Below are 17025 nucleotides of genomic sequence, written 5' to 3' on the forward strand. Positions count from 1 at the left end.
GTGGGCAGAGTGACATCCTGCCAAATCCTTCTGGGGTAGGAAAGAATGTCTTATCTGGCAATAGAATCCATCTGGGACCCAGGTGTGTGCCTTGCTGGATATAAAATGTGGTTGGGAAGATCCCCTGGAGGAGGGCATGGCAACCCACTCTAGTATTCTTGCTTGGAGAATCCCATGGACAGAGGAACCTGGCTATAGTCCATGGGGTCTCAGAGTTGGACACGACTGAAGAGACTTAGCACAGCAGAGAGGGAAGCCCCAGGAAAGCCCTTTTGGAGAGGCAGAAGTTGAGAAGCTGTAGCAGGATTGGGCAGCAGCAATGACCCAGACGAATGAAAGTTTTGGTGGAACCTGGTTACATAGCCTGAAATTGCCAAGCCAACCTCCCCACCATATCTGAACCAGATGGATCTCATCTATTTTCCTTTGTGGGCAAGGGCATTAAAAATCTCTCCAACTGACTGGGCAGAAGAGTGTGATGCCTAAAACCACCAGCCTTTCTGCTGGGAAGGTATGAATCCCAGTCCTTGCCAGAACACTTTCTGGCTGTGTGACTGTAGGCATGTTACCTAGCCTCTCTGAAACTCAGTTTTCTCAGTGATAATCTAGCTGTAATCACGAAGGCAATGGCACCCCACTCCAGTATTCTTACCTGGAAAATCCCATGGACGGAGGAGCCTGGTGGGCTGCAGTCCATGGGGTCACTAAGAGTTGGACACGACTGAGCGACTTCACTTTCGCTTTTCACTTTCATGCATTGGAGAAGGAAATGGCAACCCACTCCAGTGTTCTTGCCTGGAGAATCCCAGGGAGGGGGAGCCTGGTGGGCTGCCGTCTATGGGGTCTCACAGAGTCGGACACGACTGAAGCAACTTAGCAGCAGCTGTAATCACAGTACCTACTTCCAAAGATTGTTGCCAGTTACTAGAGGAGATGACATATATTAAGTGCTTTGTATAATACAAACTGAGCCATCAAGGAATGATAGCTGTTCACCTTAGTATTTTTTTTTTTTTTATCATCATTGCTGAAGTAAAACAGAGTCATATGCTGGGGGAAAGATTTGGGCTTTGGATTCCAACCAACCTGAATGCCAGTTCTGGTCTCACATTTGCTAGTTGCTTCTCTGAACCTCAGGGCTTCCCTGATAGCTCAGTTGGTAAAGAATCTGCCTGCAATTCAGGAGACCGTATTTTGATTCCAGGGTCGGAAAGATCTGCTGGAGAAGGGATAAGCTATTCACCCCAGTATTCTTGGGCTTCTCTTGTGGCTTAGCTGGTAAAGAATCCGCTTGTAGTGCGGGAGATCTGGGTTCAATCCCTGGGTTGGGAAGATCCCCTGGAGAACGGAAAGGCTACCACTCCAATATTCTGGCCTGGAGAATGCCATGGACTGTTTAGTCCATGGGGTCGCAAAGAGTTAGACACAACAGAGTGACTTTCACTTTCACTTCTCTGATCCTCAGTTTCTTCTTCTGTATAAAGGGCCTCAGTTTGGGCAACGGTAAAGTGAGATCACGCATTCTAAGGGTACAAAACAGTGCCTGACAAAGAGTAAAAACCAGTGTTATCCCTCCTGTCATCCTTTCTGTTCTTACTGTCATCATCACTGCTAAAGCACCAGAAGCAATGGATGGTTAGCAGCCTTAAGCATTTACGGAGCTCCTACCCTGTGTGGGAGTAGCATCATTCACCCCAACTCCTAGCTTGTTGGTTCTTCATTTTCCGGAGTCCTTCTGGCCGGGTCAGGGAGGAGCCCTGCAGTTGTCCCAGGCCCACTCTCTCCTCTGTCCTCCCCAGCTCCTTCTGCCCACTCTCCAGGATTACCCAGGATGAGCTGAAGACTGCATAGTTTTGATACTTTTCCACAGACACCCTTGTGTTTTGTTTTGTTGCGTTTTTTTTTCCCCAAAGCCTTGTTTTTCTGCTGGCAGCCCATTTTCAACATCTTCATAAACACAGGTCAGCTGTTTTGTTTTTTTTTTTCCCTTCTGGATCCTCTGCCACTTCATTAGAGGGCTATGTATTCCCCGTCCAAGTTCATTTATGGGGGCTGCATTAAGTAACAACTGGCCCATTTCCTAGGCGGCTGCTATTGAATATAACTGGTTCTTTGGCTCAAAGCCTTTGGGTTGGGAGGTGATGGGGTTGGTGCCACTGGGCAGGGAGTGGGACAAGAGGAAAGTCGGGATCTTCTCCAGCTCTGTTCCCGTACATTTTCTCAGCACCTTCTAGAGTCAGGTGTTTATCTGGGGCTGGGAATACTGGCAGGTGAGGCCAGGGGGAACAGACGCTTAGAAAGACAAGCTAGGTCTCTGAATCCAGGCTGTTTTTCTCTTCTTTTTTCTTTAAGTCTCAGCCGTTTTAAGCTGCACAGATGTCCAGTTGGTGTGTCCTTGGGTGCAGTGATCAGCAGACAGGGTGGGCTTCATCATTTGCAGACGCAGAATGCAAGTGTGGTTGCTACTGGGGCGTGGAAGGCACTTCCCTTCCCATGGACCTGCAGCTGCCACCCACCATGGACAGGGGACCCCCAAGAGTTATAACCTTCACGGTCTCGGTACATAGATCAGGGGTGGTCAAGAGGCCTCCACTGAGTCACCAGCACTCAAGCCAGAGCTCTGCCAGCCCAGGGCAGGGAGGTCTGCCGCCTGGCTTTCTGCAAGATGCTGTAAGGCACCAGGCCTGGGCCCCCACCGACGCGACCCTGTCATCGCCTTAGGAGTAGGATGACAGCAGTGGTGGGGCAGGGCAGGGGAGATTGGCAGGGCAAGGAACAGCAGGGGGTGGGGAGCAGGGACCTAAACCCCCCCTCCTGGGGTGGCTGTAGGAGACAAGACCACAAGTGAGCTGAAGTCAAGCCCTTGGGGTGAGCTCCATTGCCCCGTCAGCCTTCTCTTTTAAAAAACAGATTTAAAAAATAAAAAATATTACAAAGTGAGGAAGGCAACTGCAGAGCATAAGTCCTTTCAAAGCACTGGGACCTTAGGATTACAGGGCCCTTTGGATCAAAGGGGGCCTGGTTGATTACAGTTCCCAGGAGAGCAAGTGATTGGCTCAGTTTGAGACTTAGGTGGGTCGGAGGGTGGGCATCCAGCCAATCAGCGTAGCCGGAGATGAAGACTGGGTTCAAAGGGCTCAAGCATGCAAGAGGGGGCCGAGTGTCACTGAGTAGGTGGCGGGCGACTCTCCAGAGAGGTGGGGCTGAGGGCCAGGCTAGCCCAAAAGATCGAGTTCACTTAGCACGTGCCAAATAAAAGCTGGAGATTGTACTTCTAGTTGCAGTTTATTCAACTGTAAAATAAGAGCAAAATCTATAAAGCCTAGGAGTAAAAATGCTTTCTTTAAGATGCTTTTGAAAGGTGCTTTAGCTTTCTGGAAAATGAGTCCAACCTAAAAAATTACTGAAACTGTGTGTGACCATTTGATTTGGACCACAGGGCTGGCGAGAGGTGAGAATGACTAGATGATTCTGAAGGCCCCTTTTCACCTCAGGTTTCTGTTACTCTTATTTTAATCTAAGCTACAGAATTTCTATGCTATGTATCATGAGAAATTTAACAAGAATGTTTTCTTTTCCATTTCTTCCATAATACACAAATGACTTCCTTAGTTTTAAAAAAAGTTTCCCCAAATGTCTCCTTGTAGGGGGAGGACCTGGAAAAGAGTAGGAAGGAGAGCCTATGCCATGTTTTAAAGTTTGTCTAGTAAGATGCAAAGTAGTTTTCATCAAAGGAATAAAATGCCATTTGTAAAATAAGAGCAAAATGTACAAATGCCTAAGGGTATTAGAATTTTGGCTTCCCAGATGTCTCAGTGGTAAAGAATCCACCTGCCAATGCAGGAGCCCAGGAGACTTGGGTTCAGTCCCTAGGTTGGGAGGATTCCCTGGAGTTGGAAATGGCAACTCATTCCAGTATTTATGCTTGGAAAATTCTATGGCCAGAGAAGCCTGGTGGGCTACAGTCACAATGAGTAGGACACGACTGAGCACACAGCCTATTTCGTACTAGAATTTTAGGGACTTACGTCACTTTCTCTCTTAAAAACATTCTCTTACCTTGATTTCTTAAAAGCAAAAATGGTCTCTAACATCCAAACAGGCAATATGTACTCAGTGAATATTTATTAGCTTCTACCATGTTTTAAGCATTGTTCTCCAAGCCAGGTAACCTAAATTACATGGTCCTCACCCCTAAGAACCTAAAATCCTGACGCATGGGATATATTGACTATTACTGACTAATGATATAACCTGGACTAGGCTTTTATTTCTCTCGGTGCCTTGGACACCCCTCACCTTTAAAATGTAAATAATTACAGTGCAGGAACATAACGATGAAACCTGCATTACAGGGAGGAGTCTCTCGTACATTTGGAGGTAAATCTCAGAAACTTGAAATTAAGGAGGATTTGTGGCTATTTTGGAAGAAGGCTGGGGTACCCGTGTTGGCAATGGAGGCAGTGATGGAGAGCAAGGCATCAGGACTCCTCGCACAGAGCACCTGGGGACCTCCTAAGACATCCTCTGGGCCAGTGAAAGGGACCAGGGCACAGACTTCAGGCCTGAATTGGGATTTTTGCTCAGAGCCATTTGCTGGGGGTTGGTTACATCTGGAAACACCTGTGCCATCCATTCCTGCCCAGCTAAGGTGGCACAAAGTCCTGATTGTGATCATCTCAGTGGTGCTGTGGTGTTTTTCTTGCTTCTGGGATTCGTGTGCTTGGTGGAAGGCAGAGGACACAGACTTTCACTGTCATTACTTGTCTGTTCCATCATTCCTAGGAAAGGAATTGATCTTTTTCCCTTTAACAGAGTTGGTGGACTCCCATAGGATGTCACTGTAACTTTGAGTTGGGACTCCATTTTGAAACTAAATGATGGCTAATTACTTTTCAAATTAGGTTATAGCCTGGAAATTTTAATTGGGTCTCTAAAATTCCATATATATGTATTAGTCACAGGAATGTGATAGTGCTTTTGATAAACTACTTTAATATGTTTGATGTGGGTCCATTCATTATCGAATCTCTTTACCCACCTGTTCTTTCGTGAAGATAGTTGGGTTAAGAGAGCAACTATTGTCGTCACTGCCCATTACCATTGATTACTGTGGGTGTGTGTGTGTGTGTGCGCACGTGTGCGTGTGTGTGTGTGTATTTAATCTTTTGGCTGTGCCACACATCATGTGGAATCTTAGTTCCCCAACCAGGGATCGAACCCACGTCCACAGCATTGGCAGCTTGGAGTCTTAACCACTGGACCACCAGGGAAGTCCCTGTGTGTATATTTATAATATTATAAGAACTTTATGATATTGCTGGTGTGATGCTGTTTTACAGATGAGGGGGCTCAGGACTCAGGAAAGGAAGCCCAAGATCACACAGCTAGAAAGTGGCTGAGCTGGACTTGAACACCTGTCTGATCTTTCCTCTCTGCCATGTACACGCTCACCATCATGGTAACAGGGTTTTAGCTTTTTCTAAAGGAGAACACTAAGAAATGCATAGGTTTTTGATAGGATATATACCACTGTGGATCCCCCATGCCATAAGCATAGGCCTTTGATTATCTAAAGATGTGAGGTAAGTGGTGAGGCATCTCTGAGATTCTGTGACCTTTGGAAAAGCTGCCTGCATTGTGTGGGACCAGCTGTAGCCTTTTGAGGGAAGAAGGGGATCTGGGTGGGAAGACCTACTGGAAGGTAGCAAGGCAGAGTAAAAAGAACATGGCTGGTGGAGCCAGGAAGATTGAGTCTGTCTCCTGTGGGCAAGTCTACCCTGACCATCAGTAAAGTCACAGGGTAATAGCACCAACTTGGTCAGATTATTGGGAGGGTCAGAATCAGATGAGACGAGGAATAAATATCCTGTGATATCTGCAAAGCAGTTGTTAGTTGCAATTGCAAAGGGACTTCTTCTTACTCTGTTTTCCCACAACTTTCTCATGCACTCACTCACTGAGGGACATATACTCACTGCTGCTTAAAATTTTGCAGGCCGTCTCTTTCATGCTAGCTTGAGAAACCGTCAGTTTTTATAAAAAGTCTATCGTTTCTGCATAATTTTCCATTGCCTCCACGCTCCACTTTCTGAGTTTATATGAAGGGCTCAAAGGACATTGGGTGTCCACCCTAGTCCTTCCAGACAGTCCAGCCAAGCTTGTGGTCACATCTTCCCTGGTTGGAGGGATGGGAATGCCGGTTGGGTTTGGCTTTCGTCTCCTTCGTGACGGACTGTCTCGCTGACTCCTCCCGAAGCCTCAGCCTTCCTAGAGGATCGAAGGCTTCTTCAGCCTGGAGGCATGACAGTGTCCAAGTGCCTAGAACTCCATGCCTTCACCCGCCTAGAGTGGACAAGGGTTAGTCACGCAGTGAAGTCTTGTGTCCTCTGTTCTCTTTTGGCAGAACCAGCTTCTAGCAAAAGGACTGCTGTTCGTGGAGGAGAAGATCAAGCTGTGTGAAGGCAAGTACAAGGCAGCCCCCATCTGGTGGGAACTCTGACTCAGCCTTTGATGCTTGGACAGATGAAATGAGTCTGTCCAAGAGAGGCAGGCTCCAAGCGCGTGAGTCACCCCAGCCGCCTCTTCTCCAGCTAGGCGGCAGCGTTTCAGTTTGAGTCACTCCTGGCAGTGCAAGTCAGACTGCTTGAGAAATGAGGGGGAATTAGGGTGGCCTCTTGGGAGACCCCCATAAGGGCTGGTTTTCAAAAGATGTATGCCAGGAGTCTCCTTTGAAGGAATACATTATACTGTAGATCCTGTTCCCTCTGGTCTGATCCAGGCTATTTCCTATTGACCTTTGTACTGTTTCTTGGGGCTTCCCTGGTGGCTCAGATGGTAAAGAATCTGCCTGCAATGTGGGAGATCTGGGTTCGATCCCTGGGTTGGGAAGATCCCCTGGAGAAGGGAATGGCTACCCACTCCAGTATTCTGGCCTAGAGAATTCCATGGACAGAGGAGCCTGGCAGGCTACAGTCCATGGGGTCACAAAGAGTCAGACATGACTGAGCAGACTTTCACTGTTTCTTGAGGTCGTATCTGTCAGATGGTCCACTCATTTGAGGGAGACTTAGCAGGCACCCACTCAGTGGGGTAAGATTTAATAAGCAAAGAAAATTTCCCCAGCCTTAAAAGATTCTAGAGTCTAACTGATAGAAAGGCATTGGATGGAGCTGGGAGCTGGGATGAAGACAAGAGTTGGCCAATAGATCCCATGGCTCCACTGATGGCTACTGTCAGCTCCCGTCAACGTGGATCCTGGTTGCAGCTTGCCACTACTTCTTGGATGACTTTTGGAAAGTTTCTCGTTGCTTTGAGTCTTGGTTTTTCAAATAATGTTTTAAATGATAAAATGGAGGTAGGGATTGTACGGGATATGGGAGTAGAACCAGCACAGTGCTGTCCTGGCACATAGTAGGTATGCATACTGGTTCCTTCTTTTTTTCCTACTCCAGCCCAGAGACCTCTACTGTTGATCAAGTTTACTTCTAGATTCAGATGTATCAGGCAGTGGACCATCCCTTTTTCTCTTCCCCTTCTCTGGGAAAGACACTTGTGTCCGTGTCTCCCAGAAAGCCAAAGTAGGAAGAAAAATGAGAAACTGACCCTGGAAAGTCCCAGGGCTTGGCACCCAGTGAGTGCTCACCAAAACTTTGAAAAACCAGAGGTTCGAAATTAACCTCTGTCTACTCAAGAGTTGACTGAACCTGCAGCCTTGTTTCCCTCGAATGCAATTACGTTGAGCGCTTCATGGCCTTTTTGCATTTTGGAGCGGGGCTAATACCTAGGCGTGAAAGGTGGGTGGCTTCCACGTCTTCGACCACGTTGTTTGTAAGTCATTTGGAGAGTTATTTGAGAGTTATATGCTCCTGGAAATGTGGATAACCAGAGTTATGAACGAGATCCTGAGCAAAACTAGAGATTCAAGGGACCTTAAAAGGGAAAGCTGATGGTCTGTCACCCAGGTGACACTCAACATAACTACATTCAGAGTGAACACTCAGGCGCAGAGCTTGATAGGAGAAACAAGAGCATCCAAGTTTCTGTGTTTCTGCTCCAAAGCGTGACTGGAGGGCAGTGGCCGGGATGTTCTTGCTGGGTCCCTTCTTGTCCTGCAGGTTGGGCGGCAGGGTCCTTTCTGCACAGTGAAGGTGCTCTTACATCTTCAACCAGAACATCTCTACATGTTAATTTTGTATGTTATAACTCCAAGAAAGATTTTATTGGATGAAAGTGTTTTGCTATAAAATCAAGTTTGGAATCTGTCTTATCATTGAATAACCTGTACTTTATCGACCTGACTTATACACGTCCACCCTGACTGATGGCTGCAGAAGGGACAGAGGCAGCCCCTAGCTATGTGGTTCTCTTTCATAGGGAGAATATGCCTTGTTAGTTTCAGTAATATTTTCTAGAGCTTTAGTGACCTTGGCTTTAAAGAATTTCTCAGACTTATTCTGTACACCTCTGATCTAAACCTCTGTGGCAATTAGAGGACAGTTTTTAATAAGATAATCATCTAGAAGCTTCCATCCAGACCCCTTTCATCTTTGTAGAGGACTAAGCCCTTGACTTGGGGGCTGTTCTTGGAGGTAGAGTCACTTCCTCCCATTAACTCTTTCCTCCCCAGGCTACTCTGTTTAGCTTGTCTCTCTGATGTTCTTCTCTGAACACTTTCCAAAACCTCCATTCCTCTCTGAAGTTTGAAGCTGACAATTAGACCCAGGTTCCCAGGAGACGCACCTTCCCATTGCTGGGTTGAATGATGACTACATGTGCCAATGAGTACTCAGTCTTGGAGGTGAAGGGGAGAAAGTAGGAGGAGCACTGAGCAGCAGGCTTTCTGTCCTATCTTTCTAGTCGGCAGGGCCTCTGCTCGTCTCTGTGATGGAAGGCTCAGGGTAAGGGCCATCAGTAAAGGAGATGGCATAGCCTTTTCTCCTTTGAGACACTCTCTCCAAGTGTTGGGGTTCATGTTGGCTTTAGGCACAAGCATGCCCCAATGTTGCAAACTGTCCTCTTGATTTCCTGACTCCTCCCTGCAGTGAACTAGCAAACCTGCCTTTGAAAAGAGGATGGTGACTGATTGATTCATTCAGACATTTATTGATTATCTATTATGCCAGGTGCTTTGCTAGGTGCTGAGAACACAGTGGTGAGCAAAACTTCATAGGATTACAAATCCTGAAGGTGCTCACAGCCTGTAGTGGAGACATGTATCAATCAAATCACCACCAAATATAAAACTGTAACTGAGACAAGTACTAAGAATACAATCCATAACAGGGGGGTTTGACCAATGGGGGAGACTTTCCTATGGAAGTGATGCTGGAGTTGAAACTATGAAGAAGATGAATACATCTTCTGTTTATGAAGATAAACTGATGTAGGTTAGGCAAAGAGAGAAGGCAGAGAATAGTCTCGACAAAGGAACAAGCATGTGCAAAAGCCCTGTGGCATGGAGGGAGGATGGTGAGTGTACGGGGCTGAAATAAAATTCACTTAGAAGGGGAATTCAGAAGAGGATGAAGATACAGAAGAAGAAAACAGACTCTCCCCAGCCAGGTTGCCATGGTGTGGTTTTCTTTATCTAAGAGGAAAGGAAAATGTTGGGGCTGACTAATAAGTCCTGCCTGCTCTGTCCTGTCCCGTATTTGGGTTAAAAGGTAACCTCCTTCCACTCACCAGCCTTGGCATTTACAAAAACCTATATACTCAATACTTGCCATTCATTCAATCAAAGAATTCCAAACAGTGAATCACCAATGTGTCTGGCACCATGCTAAGCACTAGAAATAGAAAGGTGAGCAGGAAGACAGGGCCGGTGCCATTACTTCCGTTCTAGTGGAGGAGACAGAGAAGTGAATGAGTGATTCCACCAGAGTGGAATTAGCTCTTGGCTAATTACAAAGGAGAGTAGAGGGTGTTATGGATTTGCATTTTCCCTGGTGTATTTCACTCTGACCTTTTAAAATCGGCACATCTTTGGTCCTGCCAGTTAAAAGTCATGGCTTCATTCTGTTCTCTCTCGCAGCCACTGCTTTTGTTGTCCGTTAAACTAATAGATGGACATCACTAAGTGAATCTTTCAAGATCTGTTCAGTGGATCTGGCAATGTATTGCCAGACGCATCTCTCAGTGTTTAATCTCGGCTGACCCAGTTTCCCTGCCTCAGCTGGGCAGAGACAGTGCCCAGTCAGCTCTGCTATCTAGGTCATTAAACAGCAGCCACCGTGCCGACTCCCCTCTGCCAGTGCCCGCCTTTCCTGCAGGTGCAAAAGTTCCTCAAACAGCCTTCCGGTGGTGTTGGGTGACCTGTGTCCATCTAGCCTGGGGGGAGTGCTTGGCCAGGGCTGGGCTTCCTGATCCCGGGGGTGTGGATAGACACGGCGTCAGGAGGTGGCTGTGTTTTGCAGATGACCGTTCAGAGAGTAATGCCTTTCCAGTTACAGTGGGTGCAGGTGATAGTTTCTAAGTCCTCTTTCCATCTTTCTCAAGTGATAGCTCAAATCTAGACTGAAAAACCAGTGTCTTAGTGATTGCAAAAAAAAAAAAAAAGATAATATTTAACTGTGCACTTGATCTTGCTGGATTATACTGGCAAGAACATGGGTTCTGGAAGCCCAGCTTGGCATTCTACCTGTGTTCCTTTGAGCCCAGATACCTGGCATGTCTGAGCTGTAAAGCAGGGTAATAACATCCATTCATGAGATTACTTATAGATAATAGTCTAGCACAGGGCCTGATCATGTTGTAACCATTCTCATGATGATTGCAATTATGTGCTTTTCAAAATTCAGCTCCCTTTTATGGACTAAGGGAGAGAAGGCATATTTGCATATTCTTGATCATCTTCCCATCCAATTCCATGTTTACTGTAGTAGCACTTAGAGATCCAATATACGTAATGAGCTTTCCCCCGCAACACCCCGCCTGTGCTCCATTTGACTAGGAACTGCCTCCCAACCACTCCTGTGAGTAATGACCACATTCTTCTCTTTCTTTCTCCCCTCCCATCTTCTCGCCCTTGTGTAGGTGAAAATCGCATTGAGGTTCTGGCTGAAGTCTGGGACCACTTCTTCACTGAGACTCTCCCCACCCTGCAGGCCATATTCTATCCAGTTCAGGTCAGTCTCACTGGGGAACGATCTCCTGCCGGCCTGGGCAGTCTGTCTTACTCCCTGACCGGTGCCCCCTGGGGCCTGCCAGCGAATGAGGGAAAACCAGGAGCCTGGGCACTGCCCGAGTTGGATCAGGACCTCGGACATCTTTGGAAGGCACTCTGTTCTATATTTAGCATCTAACCTCAAGCAGCGAACAGTGCATGCATACCTAGCAATTTGTAGGCTCTCCTTTCCCTCTTGGTTTTGAGGATGTCTGTATCTTCTTAGAGTGGTTTGTTTCTTCTTTTCAGAAATAAGGGAAGATGGGGGAAGGAGACTTTTTTCCTTTTCTTTCCTTTTTTCCCCTCCCCACTTTCTTTGAAGCATAGTGGTCTGGCAAGTTTCCTGTGACTCCCAAATTCCGGGAAAGGAGTAGTGTTCCTTGCTCTCCGTAAGCGATTTCCTGAAGACGAGAAGGCCCATGATGTAGCAGAAAGAACTGCGGACTAGGAATCTGTAGTTGAGTGTAGGCAAACTCATTTCCCGTCTCTGAGCATGGCTCCGTTTCATCTCCTGCAGAATGAGGAATTTAGAGTACGAGATGAACAGCATCTCTTATGCTTCTTATTCTGCGAGCTCTGCTCATTTCTACCATGTGCTGGTTTCCCTCTACCCTGCTGCAGGGGCCAAGAACAGGATTGGTCAGTGCCTGGTGAGAATAGACACGCCCTCAGGCAGACTGACCAATAGATGTTCTTCTCCAAAGTGTACGTGTCTGTCATAGGCTTCCGTTGCTGTGTGCTCACAATAGCTCTTCCCATTGGGGTTAAGCCTTCGCATGCAATCAGGTTCGGAGAAGGCAATGGCACCCCACTCCAGTAATCTTGCCTGGAAAATCCCATGGACGGAGGAGCCTGGTAGGCTGCAGTCCATGGGGTCGCAAAGAGTTGGACACGACTGCTCGACTTCACTTTCACTTTTCACTTTCATGCATTGGAGAAGGAAATGGCAACCCACTCCAGTGTTCTTGCCTGGAGAATCCCAGGGATGGGGGATCCTGGTGGGCTGCTGTCTATGGGGTCGCACAGAGTCGGAAACGACTGAAGCGACTTAGCAGCAGCAGCAGTAGCAGCATGCAATCAGGTTAGATTAGATGTGAAGCCATTGATAGGAATTACCTTGTACCAGAGGTAAGGGCCCACGGGCTTTGTTTGCTCTGAATGCTGTCTTAAAGGAATTCTGGGTTCTTTTAAATACATGTCAAATATTTTAAAATCAGAAGATTACGCCTTCAGAGTCCCTTTTTCCAATTCCAGTTTGCCCCTAACAATTCCAGTAGAAGTGTGTGGCCTGCAGCCCACTGCTCTTTTCATCCCATCCCTGCTCCCCGCTGCGCCCCCATGAGAGGATTTATAGCTTTTCTGTGGATGGCTCACCCTCTGTGTCCACAGACTTGTCCCTTTGCTGCAATACTCACTCCTTGGCCAGCAGTGGGTCTTAAGACGACATGCTTGGGAGGCAGGGTTGCCAGATAACACAAATTGACCTACAGGATGCCTAGTTAAATTTCAGATAAACAATAAACAATGCAATATTTGGGACATACTTATACTAGAAATTTATTCAAATGTAACTGGACAGCCTCTGGTTTATTTGGCAGCCCTACTGGAGAAGGGGTGTAGACCTAGGTCCTTCTTAAGATTCCCTGTGTCTACAGGGAATTCCAAGATAGAGATACCCAGATGGGTTTTTTCTCTTTTTCACCGTGCTTCGAGGCATGCAGAATCTTAGTTCCTTGACCAGGAGATCAGGGATCAAACCCTCACCCCCTGCAGTGGAAGCTCAGAGACTTAATCATTGGACTGCCAGGGAATTCCCCACTAGATGGAGTTAGAATGGGGAGTGAGGAAGCTGAGTGGGCTTGGCCCTGGTATTGGAGGGTCAAGAAGGGCTCCCTTAGCCCCAGATTCAGGCAGGAGCCCAGTTGTGTGGATCTGAGGATGACACTGTCCTGCTTCTCTTAAAAAATTGTAAGATCTGGGACTTCCTTTGTAGTCCAGAGGCTGAGACTCCATGCTCCCAGGGCAGGGGAGCCAGGGTTCAGTCCCTGGTCAGGGAACTAGATCCCTCATGCTGCAACTAAGTGTTCACATGTCACAACTAAAGATCCCCGCATGCAGCAATGAAGAGTGAAGATTGTGCATGCTGTAACTAAGACCCAGAGCAGCTAAATAATTAAGTAAAAAAAAAAAAAAAAAATTTTTTTTTTTTAAGAAAAACTGTAAGATGTTGCAACATATGCTGTTGCCCCATCCACCTCGCCCACCCACAATTTCCCAAGTGCTGCTGCTGATACAGATACCCCACTTGGAGAACCCCTGGGCTCTTACTACTGGTAATAACACCCTCGGGGTGTCTGTTAGTCTAGACACTAACTTCCTGCATAAGTGTCTGCGTGAGACCTGCTTCCTCACTGGATAAAGGTGTTTGAGTGCCCACAGTATTCAAGGGTGTAGAAACTTGCCTGCCTTTTTCTGTCTTGTAGAGTGAATGGAGTCCTGGAGAGGAAGCAAGGGCACAGACACTTATGAGATAGGCAGTCAGTGCCAACTGCTAAGATGTGGTGCAAAGAATAGAAATTGTAGGACCTTGGGAAAGGTGGGGGACCACTACCATTGGGGGTGGCCAGGGAAGGCAATCAAGAAGGAGTGGTTAGGGATTTCCCTGGTGGTCTGTGGTTAAGACTCCATGCTTCCACTCCAGGGGCATGGGTTTGATCTCTGGTCAGGGAACTAAGATCCTACGTGTTTCAAGCAGCCCAAAAAAAGAACTTAGAACTAAAGAAAAAAATTTTAAGAGAAGAAATGGTTAAACTGAGCCTGTGAGGTGTGGGTGGGGTGTATCTCTTGGGACTGGAGAGTAGGGGGCTGTGAGAATGGCAAAACCACTCTTGCCCATGTTTCTCTAAACCCTACGGAGTTATAGGAAGTGCAAAGCTTCCTTAAGTCTTGACCAACTTGAGGAATGGGAGGCCACATCCCTTTGGGAGGATACCCTGATGATATCTCATCTTCTCTAAGAGCAGCCAATTGGGGTATGTGCTGTGTACACACATGCAAAGGAGTGTCTGGGAATGGGCCCTGCTTTCCCTTTCTGTTTTGGGAAACTTTAGGAGCTCTAGAATCAAATACTTTATCTTTGAGATCCAGCTCTACTTTGGGTAAATTCCTGTCAGTCTGGGTATAGGGTTGTTCTTCTGTGGATTGGGTTTTATTACGATATCTATCTCAGAAGTGGTCATGAGGATCAAACGTGCCATTTATATCTGGCATGTTGAGAATCAAGCCCAGCACATGGTCAGAGGTAAGGGTCTTACTTAGCCTTCCTAAGATAAGGATCAGCTCTTACAATTATCAGTCACTGTTTTCATCCTCAGCCCCTATCTACGTGGTTGAACAAATCCTTTTCTTCTACGTCTTCAGTGATTTTCCTTCCTACGTTACTTGCATTGGCAGAAGAGTCTTAACAGGTCCTATATTTCCTTCTTTGCCTGGCATACGATTGGTCCACAAATATTGAATGGCTGAAGCTGAGGACACAGCCTTGAGTGTAGGGAGGCGCTGTCTATCTTTCCTCTTGTTTCCTCCTCTTCCTCCTTCCTCACTCACAGCACAGCACGACCCTCAATACATGTGCCTTGTGTCACCTTTGCGTCGTTTAGGCAGGTTGAGTCACACCTTACTTTTTTATTGACATATAATTGATTCACAGTATTAGTTTACAGTGATACAATATTGGTTTACAATACAGTGATTCAGTGTTTTTATAGAGTGTACTCCATTTAAAGTTACTGTAAAATATTGGCTATGTTCCCTGTGCTGTACAATATATCCTTGTAGCTTATTTCTTTTATACCTGGTAGTTTGTACCTGTCCATCCTCTAGCCCTGTGTTACCCCTGCCCCCTTCCCTCTCCTCACTAGTAACCACCAGTTTATTCTCTATGAGTCTGTTTCTGTTTTGTTATATTCATTAGTTTGTTTTGTAAGTGATAAGGTACAGCATTTGTCTTTATCTGTCTGATTTTACCTAGCATAAATACCCTCCAGATTTATCCTTATTGTTGCAAATGGCAAAATTCCATTCTTTTTATGGCTGAGTAGTGATGAAAGTGAAAGTAGAGAGTGAAAAAGTTGGCTTAAAGCTCAACATTCAGAAAACGAAGATCATGGCACCTGGTCCCATCACTTGATGGGAAATAGATGGGGAAACAGTGGAAACAGTGTCACACTTTATTTTTTTGGGCTCCAAAATCACTGCAGATGGTGACTGCAGCCATGAAATTAAAAGACGCTTACTCCTTGGAAGAAAAGTTATGACCAACCTAGATAGCATATTGAGAAGCAGAGACATTACTTTGCCAACAAAGGTCCATCTAGTCAAGGCTATGGTTTTTCTTGTGGTCATGTATGAATGTGAGAGTTGGACTGTGAAGAAAGCTGAGCACTGAAGAATTGATGCTTTTGAACTGTGGTGTTGGAGAAGACTCTTGAGAGTCCCTTGGACTGCAAGGAGATCCAACCAGTGCATTCTGAAGGAGATCAGCCCTGGGATTTCTTTGGAAGGAATGATGCTAAAGCTGAAACTCCAGTACTTTGGCCACCTCATGTGAAGAGTTGACTCATTGGAAAAGACTCTGATGCTGGGAGGGATTAGGGGCAAGAGGAGAAGGGGACGACAGAAGATGAGATGGCTGGATGGCATCAATGACTCGATGGACGTGAGTCTGAGTGAACTCCGGGAGTTGGTGATGGACAGAGAGGCCAGGCGTGCTGTGATTCATGGGGTCGCAAAGAGTCGGACATGACTGAGCGACTGAACTGAACTGAGTGTTCCAGTGTGTGTGTGTGTGTGTGTGTGTGTGTGTGTGTGTGTGTGCACAGCTTCTTTATCCAGCCATCTGCCTAGGGGCATTTAGGCTGTTTCCATGTCTCAGCTGTTATAAATAACGCTGCTATGAACATTGGGGTGCATGGATCTTTTTGAACCCATGAGTCATACCTTATCTTAAATGAAGCTTTCATTCTGAAGGAACAGGGGTCAAATATTCTTCTCTTCAACAGCCCCCCTGGGCCTTGGAGACACCAGTCCCACCCTCTGATTGTGGTCCTGGCTCCCATGTGGTTGGTGACAGATCCCACAAGCTCTTACGTCCCGCTGCTGCCTCTTCTCTTCCACCAGGGTCAGGAGCTGACCATCCGCCAGATTTCCCTGCTGGGCTTCCGCGACCTGGTGCTGCTGAAGGTGAAGCTGGAGGACTTGCTGCTGCTAGCGCAGCCCCAGCTGCCCTCGTCCATCGTCCAGATGTTGCTCATCCTGCAGGTGAGGCGCGACGGAGACGTCACTGAGGGATGAGGGAAAGGGCCCCTGTGGCTGGAGCACCCTGGCTCAGTTTGTCTTCTTTAGTGTCATCGGTCACCTTCCAGTTCCTTTGTCCGTTTGCTGTGCGTGCAGCGAGCCCTGTCAAGGTCCCTCTCCTCCCGCAGTCTCCCAGGACACTTGAAGATGCCCCATAAGCGATGGTCCCTTTAACGTGGGGAATTTGGCATCATTTTCCTGAGGGCCTCCTGGGACATGTTCTTCTACCCTCTGGGAGTCAGGAAGCCAGAGGCTGGGGGTGTGACGGTGACAAAGGCCGGTCTTTCCCCAGCCCAGGACTGACTCTGGGTGGCAGGGGTGGCAGCTTCTGGATCTAAAGGAAACGTGCAGGTTGTACTGCCCTCGGACCATCCCCGCTGTAGGGAAGTTGGGCCCCAGTAGCTGGAACTGCTGTTTTCTCTGCCTGGGCCCGCACTGTCCACAGCGTCAAGAGATCTGGGGCTGGTTTTTCCCTGCCTACTTCTCCTACAGAGAAGAGCCATTTC

At 47.1% G+C, this 17025-nt stretch overlaps 1 protein-coding gene across 14 annotated transcripts in view; it reads left to right on the top strand.

The window, feature by feature from the left end:
* PRR5L (proline rich 5 like) overlaps window positions 1-17025 on the top strand; it is a 156411-nt gene that overhangs the window by 125914 nt on the left and 13472 nt on the right. For 12 of the 14 annotated variants that reach the window (XM_070804056.1, XM_070804055.1, XM_070804049.1 and 9 more), the window contains 3 exons: window positions 6407-6464; window positions 11035-11126; window positions 16343-16483. In XM_070804056.1, coding sequence (XP_070660157.1) covers window positions 6407-6464; window positions 11035-11126; window positions 16343-16483 — 291 coding nt within the window. The remainder of the gene's footprint in view (window positions 1-6406; window positions 6465-11034; window positions 11127-16342; window positions 16484-17025) is intronic. The other 2 variants (XM_070804052.1, XM_070804051.1) reach the window with 2 other exon arrangements.

The sequence above is a fragment of the Bos indicus genome, chromosome 15, assembly GCF_029378745.1.
Source record: "Bos indicus isolate NIAB-ARS_2022 breed Sahiwal x Tharparkar chromosome 15, NIAB-ARS_B.indTharparkar_mat_pri_1.0, whole genome shotgun sequence".
Lineage (NCBI taxonomy): Eukaryota > Metazoa > Chordata > Mammalia > Artiodactyla > Bovidae > Bos > Bos indicus.